Genomic DNA, 15,974 nt, shown 5'->3' on the forward strand with positions numbered 1-15,974 from the left:
TCAAACATTTTTATACATTCATAAATCATATCACCTATCTCCACCAAATGTTTGTATACACAGTGAATAAAACCTGTAATTCTCTTATTCCTAATACACAGAAAACATTCTTCTACTGACTAAACTCTGACTTTAAGTACCAATAATACAGTCAGAAAACCACATGTAACAATGAGCTTAGGGTCAGAATACCTGTGTAAGAAATCCTACCTCCATCATATATTAGCATTAACCATGGGCTGGTCAGTTAATCTCTTAGGACATATTTCCTTATTTGTATAAGAAGAGAGTTGGGACAGTTTATTTCCAAGGTTCTCCTTTGTTTTTAAAACTTAAGTCCTTTGGGGATGGACATGTATACCCTGCTATATTTTAAATGGATAACCAAGGACCTACTGTAGAGCGCATTGAACCTTGCTCAATGCTATGAGGCAGCCTGAATGGGAGAGGAATTTAGGGGAGAATGGATACATGCATATGTATGGCTGAGTACTTTTGTTCTTCACCTTAAACTATCACAACACTGTCAATTGGCTATATCCCAATACATCATGGATCATAGCCTTATCATAGTGAAGGGGCTTGGGTAACTCAATGAAGCTATAAGCTATTTACTTTTTACAAAATTTAAAAAAAAAACAACTTAATGACTCTAATGTTTAGTGAGGAATCTACACAGATTCTGACTAGAATATTCCACAAATAAAGAATACTGCCAGGATAAAAGGCTCAGGTCCCAAAACCTAGCTTTCCTCTTCAAAATGGGTTTCTTCTCAAAAGCAAAATGTGTAATAAATAGCATCAAAGTGAAAGTGAAAGTCAGTCGTGTCCGACTCTTTGTGACCCCCATAGACTATACAGTCCATGGAATTATCCAGGCCAGAATACTGGAATGGGTAGCCTTTCCCTTCTCCAGGGGATCTTCCCAACCCAGGGATTGAACCCAGGTCTCCCACATTGCAGGTGGATTCTTTATGAGCTGAGCCACAAGGGAAGCCTAAGAATACTGGAATGGGTAGCCAAAATTTAAGCACACTCCAGGAGGTGGCGATGGACAGGGAAGCCTGGCGTGCTGTGGTCCATGGGGTTGCAAAAAAGTCAGACACGAGTGAGCGACTGAACTGAACTGAGCCTATCCTTTCTCTAGTAGATCTTCCTGATCCAGAAATCAAACCAGGGTCTCCTGCACTGCAAATTCTTTACCAACTGAACTATCAGGGAAGCCCAAATGGCATAAAATAATTAAATTTTATTTATTTCCTTATTTTTTATTTTGGCTGTGCTGGGTCTTCATTGCTGCATGGGCTTTTTCCCTATTTGTGGAGACCAGGGGCTACTCTATTGTTGCAGTGTGTGGGTTTTTCACTGCAGCGGCTTCTCTCGTTATGGAGCACGGACTCTAGGGCCTGTGGACTTCGACAGTTACAACTCACAGGCCCCACAGTGTGGCACGCGGGCTTAGCTGCTCCAAGGCATGTGGTATCTTCTCAGATCACGGATCAAACCAGTGTTTCCTGCACTTGCAAGAGGGTTCTTTATCACTGAGCCACCAGGAAAGCCCACCAAATAATTAAATTTTAAAACATTATGACCATCAGCAAGTTTCAAGGTCTAAATTATAAGAAACTTTGATCTAACATGGTAGAAAGAATAAATATTAGCTTGTTGTTATGACAGCTATGTCAAACAGTTTTGTATTTTTTAAAAACGTACTGCTGACCATATGACAGAGATTTTTAAAAATTATCTTAGTTTCACACACTGTATAAATGCACACTAAAAATTTTAGTAGAAATTATTTTATCCTAGTGATTCATCCTTCTGTAGTATGTGATTGACAGTTTCTCTACACATGTGAGATCTTGTCTATCACTGAAGTTGTCATTATAATCCATAAAGCCACACTGCATTTTTACAACACAGAGAAGGTTTTACAAACATTCCTCTTATGTCGCTTTCACCTCCCTAGGATTTCTTCCCCAAGAATGATTTTTAAAAGGTGGACAGAGAAATCTTGACGCTTCAGTGGTAATTTGGTACTTGTGTTGACTTCATAAGTATTCATTCTGACTTATTTTATCAATATATTATTTACTATTTTATGCTATTCTTTATAGTTTTACTGTAAGCTAAGCAACATAGTGACATAATGCTTTCAAAGATACTCTCCTAACCGTGTGGAAAACTTCAAGGAGCTGATGTTAAAATTTTTATTCTGAAATATTCTCACAAAACCAGAATGAACCCCTAGTATTTTTCAACTGGGAATTCATGAAAGGAACACCTCAAATAGAAAGTAAAAGCTCTCTGAAGTAGTTTTATTTTCAAAGGGTTTTCAAGAAGCTCTCTAAAAGGTTTCTGGTGGCATCTTGATATTTATGGGAATATACAATAATCAGAGATATTAGTTACTATGTATTCATACACACATCTGCTACAAGTGTAAATCAGTAAAAACTTTTAAAAATAAGCAAATTGGAGGTATACATCAAGAACCCTAATAGTATTCTTGTTTTTCTACTTTTCTACATTTTCCACTTATAAGTTGTTTCCATACAGTGCTCCCTGCTTTAAAAAATGTATGCCCTTTGATCTAATAGTTGTATTAGAAATAGAATTCTGTTCCATGAAACTTTAAAGAGTTATGTAATAGCAAACAAAACTGCAAACAAGTATCTATATACTTAACTAATACTATACTTAACTAATAGGGAATATTTAAGTAAGTTATATATTCACTTAATATAATAATATATAAATATTAAAATCACAACACATGAAAATGTTAATGATGCTGCTGCTACCGCTGCTAAGTCACTTCAGTCGTGTCCGACTCTTTGTGACCCCATGGACTGTAGCCTACCAGGCTCCTCCGTCCATGGGACTCTCTAGGCAAGAGTACTGGAGTGGGGTGCCATTGCTTTCTCTGGAAAATGCTAATGAAATAATCTTAAATGAAACAAAAGTACAAAAACATATGCTTATCAAATGCTCATACCAAATTTTAACAATGCGTAACAAAAAAAAGATTTTAAAACTTAACAAAAAAGCTAAAAAAAAAAAAATTAAGAAATGCACCAGGAACCTCACATTTTTCTAAAGACAATATAAATGGCCAATAAGCACATGAAAAGATGCTCAGTATCACTAATCATTAGAGAAAAGCAAATCAGACTACAATGAGATACCACCTCACACCCATTAGGATGGCTATTATCAAAAATAAAGGAGAGGAAGAAGAAGAAAAGCAGAATGAGGAGGAGGAAGGAGAAAACATACGTTGATGAGACTATGGGAGAAACTGGAATTCTTGTGCATTGTTGACAGGAACGTAAAACGGTGCTGCCACTATGGAAAACAGTAAGGCAGTTCCTCAACAAATCAAAAATTTAATTACTATGTGATCTAGCAAGCCCACTCTGAATACACTCCGAGAAGAATTTAAAGTAGGGTCTGGAAGAGATATTGGTAATACTCATGTTCATAGCAACATTATTCACGATAGCCAAAAGGTAAGATCAACACAAGAGTCCATCAACAGCTGACTGAATAAACAAAATGTGGCATACACATATATATCCATACAATGAGTTATTATTCAGTCTTAAAAGGAAAGGAAATTTTGCAAAATGCTACAACATGGATGAATCTTGAGGTATTATGCAGAGTGAAATAAGCCAGTCATAAAAAACAAACACTGCATAATTCCACCTATATGAGGTACTTAGAGTAGTTAAAATTATAGAGACAGAAACTATAGTAGTTGCCAGGGGCTGAAAGGACAGGAGAATGTGAAATTGTTTAATGGATACAGACTTTCAGTTTTACAAGATGAAAAGTTATGGGGAATGGATGGTGGTAATGGTTGCAACATCAATGAGAACGTGTTTAATACCACTAAATGATATACTTAAAAATGATTAAGATGGTAAATTGTATGTTATGTGTATTTACCACAATAAAAAATTTAGCTATGGTTATAATATGCTCAAGATAAAATCAAAACATAAACAAAATAATAGCTTCTTAAAATTAAAGACAATAATAATAGTAATAACAGAAAAATACCTTGCAGTTCTGTAGCAGTCGTATGAGATGTTCAAAGCAGTTACTGTTAAGAAAAATAGCCTGAAGAACAGGTCTATCTGTGCAGTCTAACATGGCTGTGATGGTATCTAAGAAAATAAAAACAAAATTATCCATTAATTAACTGGAATATTTGGGATCACAGAAACATTCACTCTAGCTGTATAGTTAACTTAGGCATTTCAGTTGACAAATAGATGTAAATTAATAGGAAATAATAAGGAGGTGGAATAGAACACAAATCCTGTACCTCTCTGGAGAAGGGAAAGGCTACCCACTCCAGTATTCTGGCCTACAGAATTGCAAAGAGTAGGACACGACTAGGTGACTTTCACTCTCACTCAGTCATTTATTTCTTGATAAGAAAAGTGAACATTTTTATACTTTATTATCAAAAATATTTATTTTTGCATATATAAAATATAAACATTTTTCAGAGATTTACTTAGGTGTTCTTCCATTATAACTTAAGTGTAACAAACTGTGGTTTCCAACTTGCTATGAATAAGCAACACCAGTTTCATTTATACAGCATAAAATTAACATATAGCCATCATGAAAATGAGAGTTAGGTAATTAATCTATTTGTGATGATGCTTTGGTCCTATTTCCTACTAAAACGATGTCCTCACTTGGAAATGAAGGGGCATTTGACATAGGTAATATGAAAGTTCATAACAAAAAAGAAGTCCATGCAATAAAGACTCAAATTTCCTTATAAACTTTATATTTATAATTTTAAAACATTACATTTTATAACATAGAATAGAAACTATATAATGTGAATCTGTATACAAAACACTGTTGTAATGAATCATTAAGTTTCACCGAGATTTTGATGTCCAGTATTTTTTAAATTGGACACCACACATATACCCACACAATTTTTAAAGTCTCTAGAGTTATACAACAAACCATTCAGTTCAGTTCAGTCGCTCAGTCGTGTCCAACTCTTTGCGACCCCATGAATCACGGCATGCCATGGTTATGTCAGATGGAAGCATATAAAAACCTTTTTCTTTTAACTTCTCTGAATTTTCTAGTTTCGCTATAATGAAAATATTTTATCTCTATAAAAAGGAACTCTCAGTTAATAATATCAGTATACCTATTCATCTAATAAGAATACAAAAAGAAACCGCATATATTGGTTAAGGAGTTTGCAGGCAGCAGAGAGAGGGAGAGGGAAAGGAATTGGGTGAGGGAGGAAAGAAGGGGGAGAGAGAAGCACAGTGACACAGAACCACCAACACAAAGAAAGAAAGAAAAGCAAGACACACACACAGAGGATCCCAGGAATCAAAACAAAACAAGAAACCAGAAACTCTCAAGAGGAGGGCCATGCTGGAGCAATCGCTACAGAGATGTTAGAGAAGCACAGACAAACTGATTACGTATGACCCTTTGTGGTAGGTTAGGAATTTACAAATGGCACTTCCTGAAAATTTACTTCTCCTAAAATTTCAAAATCACAGTTGATTTCTTTTTTAACACTGATGCTTTGAGAGGATTACAACTTTCAAAACAGAATATAATGGCTCAATTTTGTCACTGCTAAAGCAAATATGTGAAAGACAAATCAATTCCACATTATTTTAAAGTCAAAATCTATAAACACTCACACAAAATCTAAATTAAACATTCACTGTTTTCTATACAATGGTCATGAATTCTAAATGAAAATGGAGAATAGAAATGTAAAACAACTAGATTCAAAGAAAACTGAACAGAATAAACTTCATCTAATACTCACTCAGCATTTTGATCTGAAGAGCTATGAACCGGTTTTCCCACTGTCTGGACCTTCTTTGATTAGGTAAAGCTGAATGATCTGAATTTAGCAATTTAAAATAGTTCTCCAGAATAGTGCTGGTTTCCACCTGACGCTGATCAGAGCTGCTAGTGAGAAGGATATGCACCACTTCTGTAAGGCACTTCAGAGTCAGTTCCACCTTCCTACCCACTTCTTCAGGATTTCCATCCTCCCAAGAATCACAGTCAGCCAAAACTCTCATAAGAACTTCCATGGTGGCTGGAGAAATTGCTTGCAAAGCATTCTTCTGAAACATGAGAGACAAAAAAAAAAAGTGAAATCCAAACCTAACTGAAGTGCTGCACATTAGCAAACACAAAGAGAATTTTAAAAATCTGCAGACAAGTTTTTTCTTTACAAACCAACATTAAAAAATTTTTACATGGATACTCTGATAGTCACTGCTGGTGTTTTACACATATTAAGTCTTTTCTTCACTACTAATAGAATTCTAATTTTATTCAGAGAGTCATCTGCTCGTATAGAAAACGTACTCATCACCCTCCCTTGTAGCTAGGGGTAGTCCTTGGTCAAGAATACATGCCAGTAGACCAGGAAGAGGATATCGCTTTACAAATAAAAGAGGGAAGGATCCTTGGATCTTGGCCTTTTCACCTTTTGCAACTGTGCAGCTATCTGATGGAGTTTTGCAAATGAGATGCTATCAGCTTTTCCGTATCTCCTTCAAAAATAATTGGCACCTGCCATTTGTCTCCTTCTTCACTAACCTCCTATCTTTGTGTCCAAAGGCAGACACAATGGCCAGAACTCCAGAAGCTATTTTGTAGCCCAAGACATAACAGTAAGGATAACAAATTGACATTCAAAAGGAACCCAAGTCCCCGAAGATCATAAAGCCACCAAATTCACTCTGGACTGTTTACTGCTTTTTTTTTTTTTTTAATGAGAGAAAACGGTAAACTTTTAACTTTAGCTGTTAGAACTTTACTACTTACTGCTATAGGGCATGGCAACCCACTCCAGTATGCTTGCCTGGAGAATCCCCATGGATAGAGCCTGGGGGGCTACAGTCCATGGGGTGGCAAAGAGTTGGGACAGGACTGAATGACTTTCACTTTTACTTTTAAGGAGTTATAAATCTGATACACCGTGATATACTTCGTACTTATAATCACGGGCACTTTGTTAAGTACTTTACATATACAATGAGTCATTTGGTCCTTGTGTGTTATTATTTCCACATTATAAATAAAGAAACTAAAACACACATAAATAGTTCATCCAAGGTCATACAACTGGTTAGAAATGACGTAGGATTCAGTCTGGATCCAGAGCCCTTGCTCTTAACATAGCATGAAACAGCATAAATATGCTAGCAGGAAGCCAGGCATGATGCTGAGGAAAGGGAGACCAATCATTGGACTTTAAATCTCCAACTCTTTATGATAAAGGTGTCTTTTAGATCCTCAATTTATCTAAATACCCTTGTATTGAGGCTATATTCAACAGAATTATGATTTCAATATAGTTGTAACTATAGCTATGATCCAATTATAAGATTTTGTGTTATTTTCCATATATAAAATAATAAACTGGCCTTTAAATATCCATGATTTCCATGTGAGTTTTAATTACTGGAAATCTCTTAGAGTTCAACTACCTGGAGGCATTAACAAGTCTGGATTTGTTCAAAAAGGGTATGGGCTCAAACCAGCTTCTCCATTAGTCAAAAAGAATGCCATTTCCAATTTTGTTCCTGTACACTTACTAATTCTTAGTAGTGAAGAAATGATGGAAATGGGGAGGAACTGAAGCAAAAGATGGATACTAGCTAATAAAGGAAAGTGACAAAGCAAATAAAGTGAAAAATAAGATTCTGGTCACCATTCCTCTTACAACGGAGACTCTTTATCTTCTACAAGAGTGAAGAGGAGAGGGCAAGGTGACCCACTAGGAAACCCAAGCAGAATTATTAGCAATACCCATAATTTTGTCATCAGTAGAAACGATATACATTTTCATGTATTACAGTTACAGTGTCTTTAAACATCACTTATGCTAATCTCTTCTTCGAACTTAGTCACTAGACTTGCTATTGTATTTTTTAATTTGATATGTTATAAAGAAGCCCATTACTATGTAACAGACTTGTTTTATTAATATTTTAGTAACTGCATTTCAGTATAGTTTCCTTTGTGACGGTGTGTATTTTCTTTCAAGCATGTGAAAACATTCTGACAAGAGGCTATATCAGACTGCCAAAAGGGTATGTGGTACAAAATGTGTCAGAAACCTCTGATCTAAATTTGTGGTTAAATAAAACAAGTAGAATGTTCCTTCTGAACTATAATCCTGTTTTCAACTAGCAGTTAGACTCAAAGTTTACCACAGTTGTTAAGACATTCAACTGAAAAAAATAAACATTACTCAAACTTCTTTATTGTAAATAATTTTTAAAAGTTGAGTTGGTTGAAAAAATGCATATAAACCATGTACGTATGAACTTACTAATTATAAGTAGACAGAAAAGTGACTAAATTCATATGTCCTAGGAAATGAAAGTCTGATTTCATCAAATGAACTATTAGAGATGACTATCCTCTATATTCTAAAGTAACAACTGGAAGCTGAAAGTCAATACAACTAAGAACTTCATATACCAAAAACTGTTAAATCTAACTATTTATGCAGTAATTTTATAGTTAATGCTAATATTATTACTTTGGTGTTTTTGAAATTTACAAATAAAACTAAGTAAATTAGTTTTAAACAAGATTTAACTTCAGAAAAATATTTGTTCATTAAATTGCAAAAAGACAAAGACTTCATTAAATAATCCATGGCAAACTGTTTGTACTGTTTACTGTCATTTTACAGATTAACTTTCAACATGTTCCTCACCTGCCCACCGGCTACTATGGCTCCAAAGAGATGCAATAAGCAACACTTAAGACTCTCCTTGAGATGTTCACTTTCTTGAAAACACTCTGTGAATACAAAACACAAATAACTATATGAGATTTCTCTTTTACAGTATGATTGATTTCTAAGGAATGTTTGAATGGAAATATTAAAAATTATTTGTGAAAAGCTGAAAGTTATTAAAAAGCAAGGTTAATATGCATTTTCCAAAGAAAAAAAAAGAGAAACCATCAATCTTAACATATACATCTCCCTTATTCATTTTTATGACTAGAGAGCATTTCACTACAATGTCATACCTTAATTTATTTAACTAGTTCTCTACTGATAAACACATATGCTTTTTCACTTTCTTTTGATACTGCTAACAATCCAGTAATTAATATCCGTTCACATACATCACTATATACAAAGACAAGATTATAACATGAGAATGATTTCCAATTTTAGACACAAGAAACATTCCAAAAGGAACAATTTTAAGTTAAAAAGTATTGATAAATTTAAAACATTAAGACATCTCAGCTATGTTGGAATAATTTCACTATACAAGGTTTCCTGCTATAAATAACTAGAAAATTTGACAAAATAGGTTTTAGAGATTTTTTTGGTTCTAGAAATTGAAAGTGAACTCAAGGATCATCTTGGTTTCCGGTTTACAGACATTTTCTGAACAAATGTACAGAAAGGGGGAACCCTAAAGGAACATGGCTATTTCCAGAGATAGGAGACAGATTACAAGTTGGGGGAGGCCTAGGCAACTGGAATTCATAAAGCAGTACTAGAAGGGAGGAAGCTATGCAGAGAAAGCAATCCAGAAATATGCAAAGGGCTCACTTTGAGTCCAAGTACCAATCCTTATTTAAACCATGAAATCCTACCAGACAGGCAAAAACCGACAAGAAGTTGTAAACCGAATGGGCAGATTTCACACACATGACAGAGTTCTATTCAGCCAGGAAACACATAGAGAGGATGTAAAAAAAGATACACTATGGAAATTCTAATCGTAAGATTGTTGGAGTGTCAGCAATATACTAGTATCTGACAAAATAGGCAAGAAATATTATCAAGGCAAGGCAAAGAATATTACCATGGATAGAAAGAGACATGAAAATACCGCTTTTTAAAAGATCTGCAATAATTTATTTTACAGACTTTACATCTACAAGCACTTGAGATAGATATTTTGGGATAAATTAACAAAATATGTGCACAATCTACATGCTGAAAACTACGTAAAATTGACTGAAAAAATAAGCAACATACAAATAATTGATGAGATACATCCGACTCGTGAGTTGGAAGTCTAAATATTCTTAAAGTGGCAATTCTCTTCAAATAGTCCCAGAGATTCAATACAATCCCAATCAAAATCCCAGCAAGCTTTTTTGTAACAATACTTAGAAATGGATTCTAAAATATATATTAAAATGCAAATAAACCAGAGTAGCAAAAACAACTTGAGAAAGAAGAATAAAGCTGGAGGTTTTAATGACTTCAAGACTCAGTATCAACTCAAAATAATCAGTACAGTGTGGAAACAGCATAAAGGCAGACATGCGCAACAAAAAGGAGAAGCCAAAAGTCAACCCATGTTTTACCGTCAACCAATTTCTGACAAATGTGCCAAGGTAATTCAATAGAAGAAAGAACAGTTTTTTCAACAAATATTGCTGGAACAATAATGAGAAACCTTAGGCTAGATACAAGTCTGTTTTACTGACTTAAAACAGGTAACTGACCTAACAGAAGAAAACATAAGAGAAAATCTTCATGACCTTGAGGTAATTAGCAAGATTTCTTCGGGAAAACACAAAAACCACAGATCATTAGAAAAATTTTGTAAATTAGATTCCATTCAGATTTAAAATTTCTATGTTTTAAAAGACTCAAATGAAAAGATAAACATTCTAGGAGAAAATATTCTCAGTGATCAAGTTTAGAACAATTTTACCATCAAAAACTACAACTGAGGGACTTCTTGGTGGTCCTGTAACTAAGACTCTGCATTCCCAATGCAAGTGGCCCAGGGTTCAAATCTGGGGTCAGGAACTAGATTTTACATGGAGCAACTAAGATCCTGGATGTGCAACAAAAGTCAAGGACCCCATGTGCTGCAACTAAGACCTGGAGCACCAAAGAAATAAAAACAAGTATTTTTAAAAAAAACCTACAACTGATTCTAAAATACTGAGTAAATAAAAGACTGAGTCCACAGTGATACATAAAAAAGGGAGAAATAAAACATTTGAGTATTATTTAAGTATTTAAGTATTATTTGAACTCATTTTGAAAATAGTAAAAGAGAAAGATTTAAGTACTTTATGCAGCCTTTTTAGGAATAATTGTAATGTATCCCCAATTGATGAGGGAAAATTATTTTTATAGAATATAACAACTTATGGAAGTATAAGAATGGAATTTGAAGACAATATTGCAACCCTGAATGAAATAACTGCAAGTATCATCAATGAATGCAAAAATATTAAATGGAAAAGTATTGAAAAATAAGATATTCACTCTATGCAGGGTAAGAAAAACTCTTCTTCCTTCTCTATAAGAAAATGCACCAAGAATTAAATCACTGGAAATATGACAAATGCAGATAGTCAATGTGTGACAAATGTGTTACCAGGCAACACTGTTCATGGTAATGACCCTTGATCTGGACTAGAAAGATTATGATGACTATAAATAACCTGATGGGAACTTATAACCCTGGGCTTCCCTGATTTCAGTGTAAATTGTAATTTAGGCATTTCCTTTCCTAGGATTTAGAAGTTACATTCACGGGTATAATGGTATAAACGTCTTCTAATGGGATACTGCACTTCAAAGCCAGGGTGGCTCACACACCCATCAATTTGGTTTCATACCCTCACTTGGAAAATCCAAGTAAAGCCCTTGTAATGTTGAGAGATCTCCTTCTGAAAAGAAATGCCTACACTGTTTCACTGGAAAGCTGGCTTTCCCAGTGTGGACACATGAGCTTGATTATCTAGCTAAAGACAGTATGACTACTGGTGGTCAAACAAAGTACTGCAGTCATCTTCACCAAGCAATCAAAGAACTAATTGATAAGCAGACCTTTGGTCCTGTGCAAAATGTCCATAAGATATTTGGTCCATGCCAAAAGCTCCTTGATATTTGGTCCTACCCAAAACTATTTAGCACAAACCAAATATGCTCATTTTGGATAGGACCAAATTTCAAGGACCTTTTGGCATAGCCACGTGTCTTATGGACATTTTGCTGTTGTTTGGTCACTAAATCATGTCTGACTCTTTCCAACCACATAGAACCAAATGTCTTTATGTACATTTTGTGTTATCTGCTCAGTTGTGCCTGACTGTGCGACCCCATGGACTGAAGCCCACCTGAATCCTCCAACCACGGAATTTTCCAGGGAAGAATACTGGAGTGGGTTGCTGTTTCCTTCTCCAGGGGATCTTCCCGACCCAGGGATCAAACCTGGGTCTCTTGCATTGTAGGCAGACTCTTTACCGTCTGAGCCATCAGGGAAGACATTTTGGGCAGGATCAGTTGCCCTACAAGGGACTATTTCTGTCTTATTTTATTTCTTAGGGGGAAAAAAGGTGAACAAAAATGTGGTAAAACGGCAAAAGGTTAATATCTGACAAATTTGAGTGGGAAACACAGGGGGTTGTTATTACAGTCTGCAAAATGTTCTATATTCTTGAAATACAGCATAATCAATTTTTAAAGAAAGAAAACTAGAGTCCATATAGATCACACAAATAGGACCCAATTCTCTCAAGATTATTTTCAGTAAAAGTTCTGAAGTTCCAAAATATACTACTGTCTTTAAAACATTCAGCTCTTCTCAAAAGAAAAACACTTAGAGAACAGTAAATTAAATGAAACCAAGAGGAATAATCACAGCAACATAACAATCAAGCACTCTAGTAACAGGTTCTTAGAATCTTTATCTTATAAATACACAAGCTGAAACAAGGTCAGAATCAGAATAAGAATAAGGAATACTCAGAGTAACATCAGAATCAAAGCAAGAGAAATTAGAGCTGTTACTTACGATAAAAGAAAGGGACGAACTCCACTGTGAGAGAAGCTGGTTTATATTTCTGTCTGCTCTTTTCCACAGTGCTAAAGATTCGTCTACCATTAAAAAGAAGTTAAGGGTATATTACAACATGGGCAAACGGAGAAGGCACAATTGCAAAAACAATGATAAACAATAGTTTGCTTTTCATTTGTATATTAAAAATACACCACCAGAATTGGAATAATCTTGAAAGGGAAGTCTGGCCAATAACGTAAATGCTCATCAACTGAAAGGATTTTTTCTTTTGAATTGTGCAAAAAAATTTGCAACAGTTACTGGTGAAACATAGCAGCCACGTTAAAAGCCTCATAACAACTGGAAATAGAAAAAGGAACTAGCCTTTTAAAATTTCCAACCTGTAAAAGAATTTAGTCAATAGTGCTGCTAATCTGATACCTAAGGCAGTAGCTTATACAGCACAACCAAAATCAAGCTATTTTGTGCCACTTTCTGAAATTTTATCTGGGCGCACAGACTCCATACTACTGGCTTCCTCCACAATGAAGGATACTGATCTAGAGGGCTGGAATTACTTTTGTTTTTAATCACAATTCTAGTAGTTTTGATGGCTGAAATATTTCTACTGACTTCGGTAAGGCCAACACAAACAGCATGTGCTTTTACCAAGAACATTTCAATTCAACACAAAATGAGTGTATCTTAGACGGGCATGGTGGGTGTGCGGTTTAGGGAACAAAGGTTACTGTTATGATGATACATCAGCAACTGGTGGCTTGCTGGAAAATTAGAAAAATATATATATATACATTTTTTTCCTCATTCCCTGAACACGCTTTTAACACTGTTAGAGCCAACAAAATATATTGGAGAACAACCACATAGAAATTCAATATATTTAAATGTGAATTACTGATAAAGCACTACATTAAGCTGCCTTCTTAACAATCTGAACAATACTCCATTATGTTATTGAAATTATTTTCCTTATAACTGTAAAGAAAGAAAAGCCAACTGACCATAGAATAAGACAAACAGGGTAGGACTCAGTACTAATCAAGTAAAACGTTCTAAGATTTAGCTCTAATATCGAGATTCACTAGAAATCATATCAGACACCGTTTGTTACTGCACTGTTTTCCAAATCTATGCCTATTTCCATTTTCCAGAGGGCTTAGGAATTATCATACTTCTGTATTTACAAACATAACATCTTAGAACATCACTGGATCTTCCTGTTTAATTAAGACCTTACCAAGGTTTTTTGTGCATGTCTTTAAACAATATAAATATTACTAGTTTCAAATAAAAAACTGAGTAATATTGCTAAAAAAATAAAAAAATCAGTCATGTTGTAGAAAAATTAATTTTAAAAGGATGAAATCTGATTTAGCTTCAGTTAGGCTTTTCCACAATATTATTTACATTTTGCACATTTATTATTAATTATGATATTAACTAATAGAATATATATCCTAGCCAAAGATCCTGTACTGCAAACAACAATAAAAATTCTCATTTGACTAACACAATAAAAATATACTCTTGTGATATGTGATTAATGACTCATTCTAAAGGCCCTGTATTAGATGTGACATTCAAACATAAATAATTTCCATTATACTTGTGGTAAAATTTAATAAGCTGAATTAAAAGAGGAGAAAACAATTATATCATACAGGTATCAGAGCATAAGTAATTTGCACTGCATGCTTTCAATAGGTTGAAACAGAACAGCTAATAATGTACCATTTTTAAAACATAGTATATTTGGTTGCTCCATTATTAACTGGTATCTGGCCAAGCATTTAGCACCTAGCTGATGCCAATACATATCAACAGGTTGCTGAGAGGGATGCAAAATGTTTGTCTGCATTTCAGTTTTCTAAAGGTTATGTCCCCCAGTCAATTTTTCTATGCTTTTTTTTGTGTGTTCCCATCATACCTAGAACATACGCTTTTTTTCCTCAGTTTTTAAACTTTTCATCTGGAAATAAATTCAAGCTCTGGCAAAAGCTGCCAGAATAAAAATAGTATAAAGAACTTCAAGAAGTGCTTACTCAGGGTCATTGTTTAAAATTTTATCCTAAATGCTTTATAATTTGCTTACTCTTCCCCTAAAATATATATACATATATATTTATATATATGTGTATTTACATATGTACACATATTGAGACCTATAATTTTTCAGAACATTTAAGGGAAATTATGAATATTATGCCCTTTTACCTCTAAATACTTGATAGTGAATAATTCCTAGGAATAGGGATACTGTCATATATAATATTACAGTACTGTAATAAATTTCAATACACTTACCATTAATGTTACACATTTATCGAAACTACTACTATAATCCAATATGTCAACTGACCTAACAGTGTCCTATAGCATTCCACCTTCTCGGCCCTAAGTACAGTTTCCTATCCAGGGTCAGGCATTGCATTTGGCAGTCACATCTCTTTTACCTTCTTTAATCTGAAACATTTCCACACATTTTCTCTGTGATATTTTTAAAGACTGCTGTCTCCTAACTCTTCCTTTTATTCACTAAAATGTTGTCCCTTTGGAGTTTGCTTCATGTTTCCATACAATTAAGATTCAGATCACACATTCTTAGCTGGACTATTATACATGCAATGATGGGTCCTTCTTAGCATATCACAGTTGCAGGCACAGGGTGTCCACCTGTTTCTCAATGATGATGTTAACTTTGGTCATCCAGTCAATGTACTATCCAGTACTGTACAAAATAATTACTAATTTATCCTTTGCAACAAGAAAGTAACCTGTAGAGAAGCATTTTAAAATTATGCAAAACCCATGTTCTTTACCAAACTTTTGCCGCTGTATATTGGGATTCCTAACTTTCCTATAATGTGTCCAAAATGTTGATTCTTTTCAAACATCAGCATCCCCTGTGCATTCCTAATTGTCATTTGCCCTTCTACTGGAAGCAAGAGCCCTCTCTACTCCCTTATTTTTCTCTCTCTCTCTATCTTTATCAATCAATCACTGGTACGGACTTACGAATTCCTTTCTTCCTCCATGGTTTATGACAAAAAACAACTTCTTTCAACATATAAAGGAAAGCAAATGTATAAGTGGATAGGATCATTATATTTAATGGCAGTGATAAGTCAT

General features: G+C 34.5%; 1 protein-coding gene across 6 annotated transcripts in view; it reads right to left on the reverse strand.

Annotated features, from left to right (window-relative positions):
• The window catches only part of NBEAL1 (neurobeachin like 1), a 151,346-nt gene that overhangs the window by 95,717 nt on the left and 39,655 nt on the right, over positions 1-15,974 (reverse strand). For all 6 annotated transcript variants that reach the window (XM_018060685.1, XM_005676389.3, XM_018060689.1 and 3 more), the window contains 4 exons: positions 12,840-12,922; positions 8,762-8,847; positions 5,840-6,146; positions 4,069-4,175 (listed from right to left, as the gene is read on the reverse strand). In XM_018060685.1, coding sequence (XP_017916174.1) covers positions 4,069-4,175; positions 5,840-6,146; positions 8,762-8,847; positions 12,840-12,922 — 583 coding nt within the window. The remainder of the gene's footprint in view (positions 1-4,068; positions 4,176-5,839; positions 6,147-8,761; positions 8,848-12,839; positions 12,923-15,974) is intronic.

This window comes from Capra hircus, chromosome 2 (genome assembly GCF_001704415.2).
Source record: "Capra hircus breed San Clemente chromosome 2, ASM170441v1, whole genome shotgun sequence".
Classification (NCBI taxonomy): Eukaryota; Metazoa; Chordata; class Mammalia; order Artiodactyla; family Bovidae; genus Capra; species Capra hircus.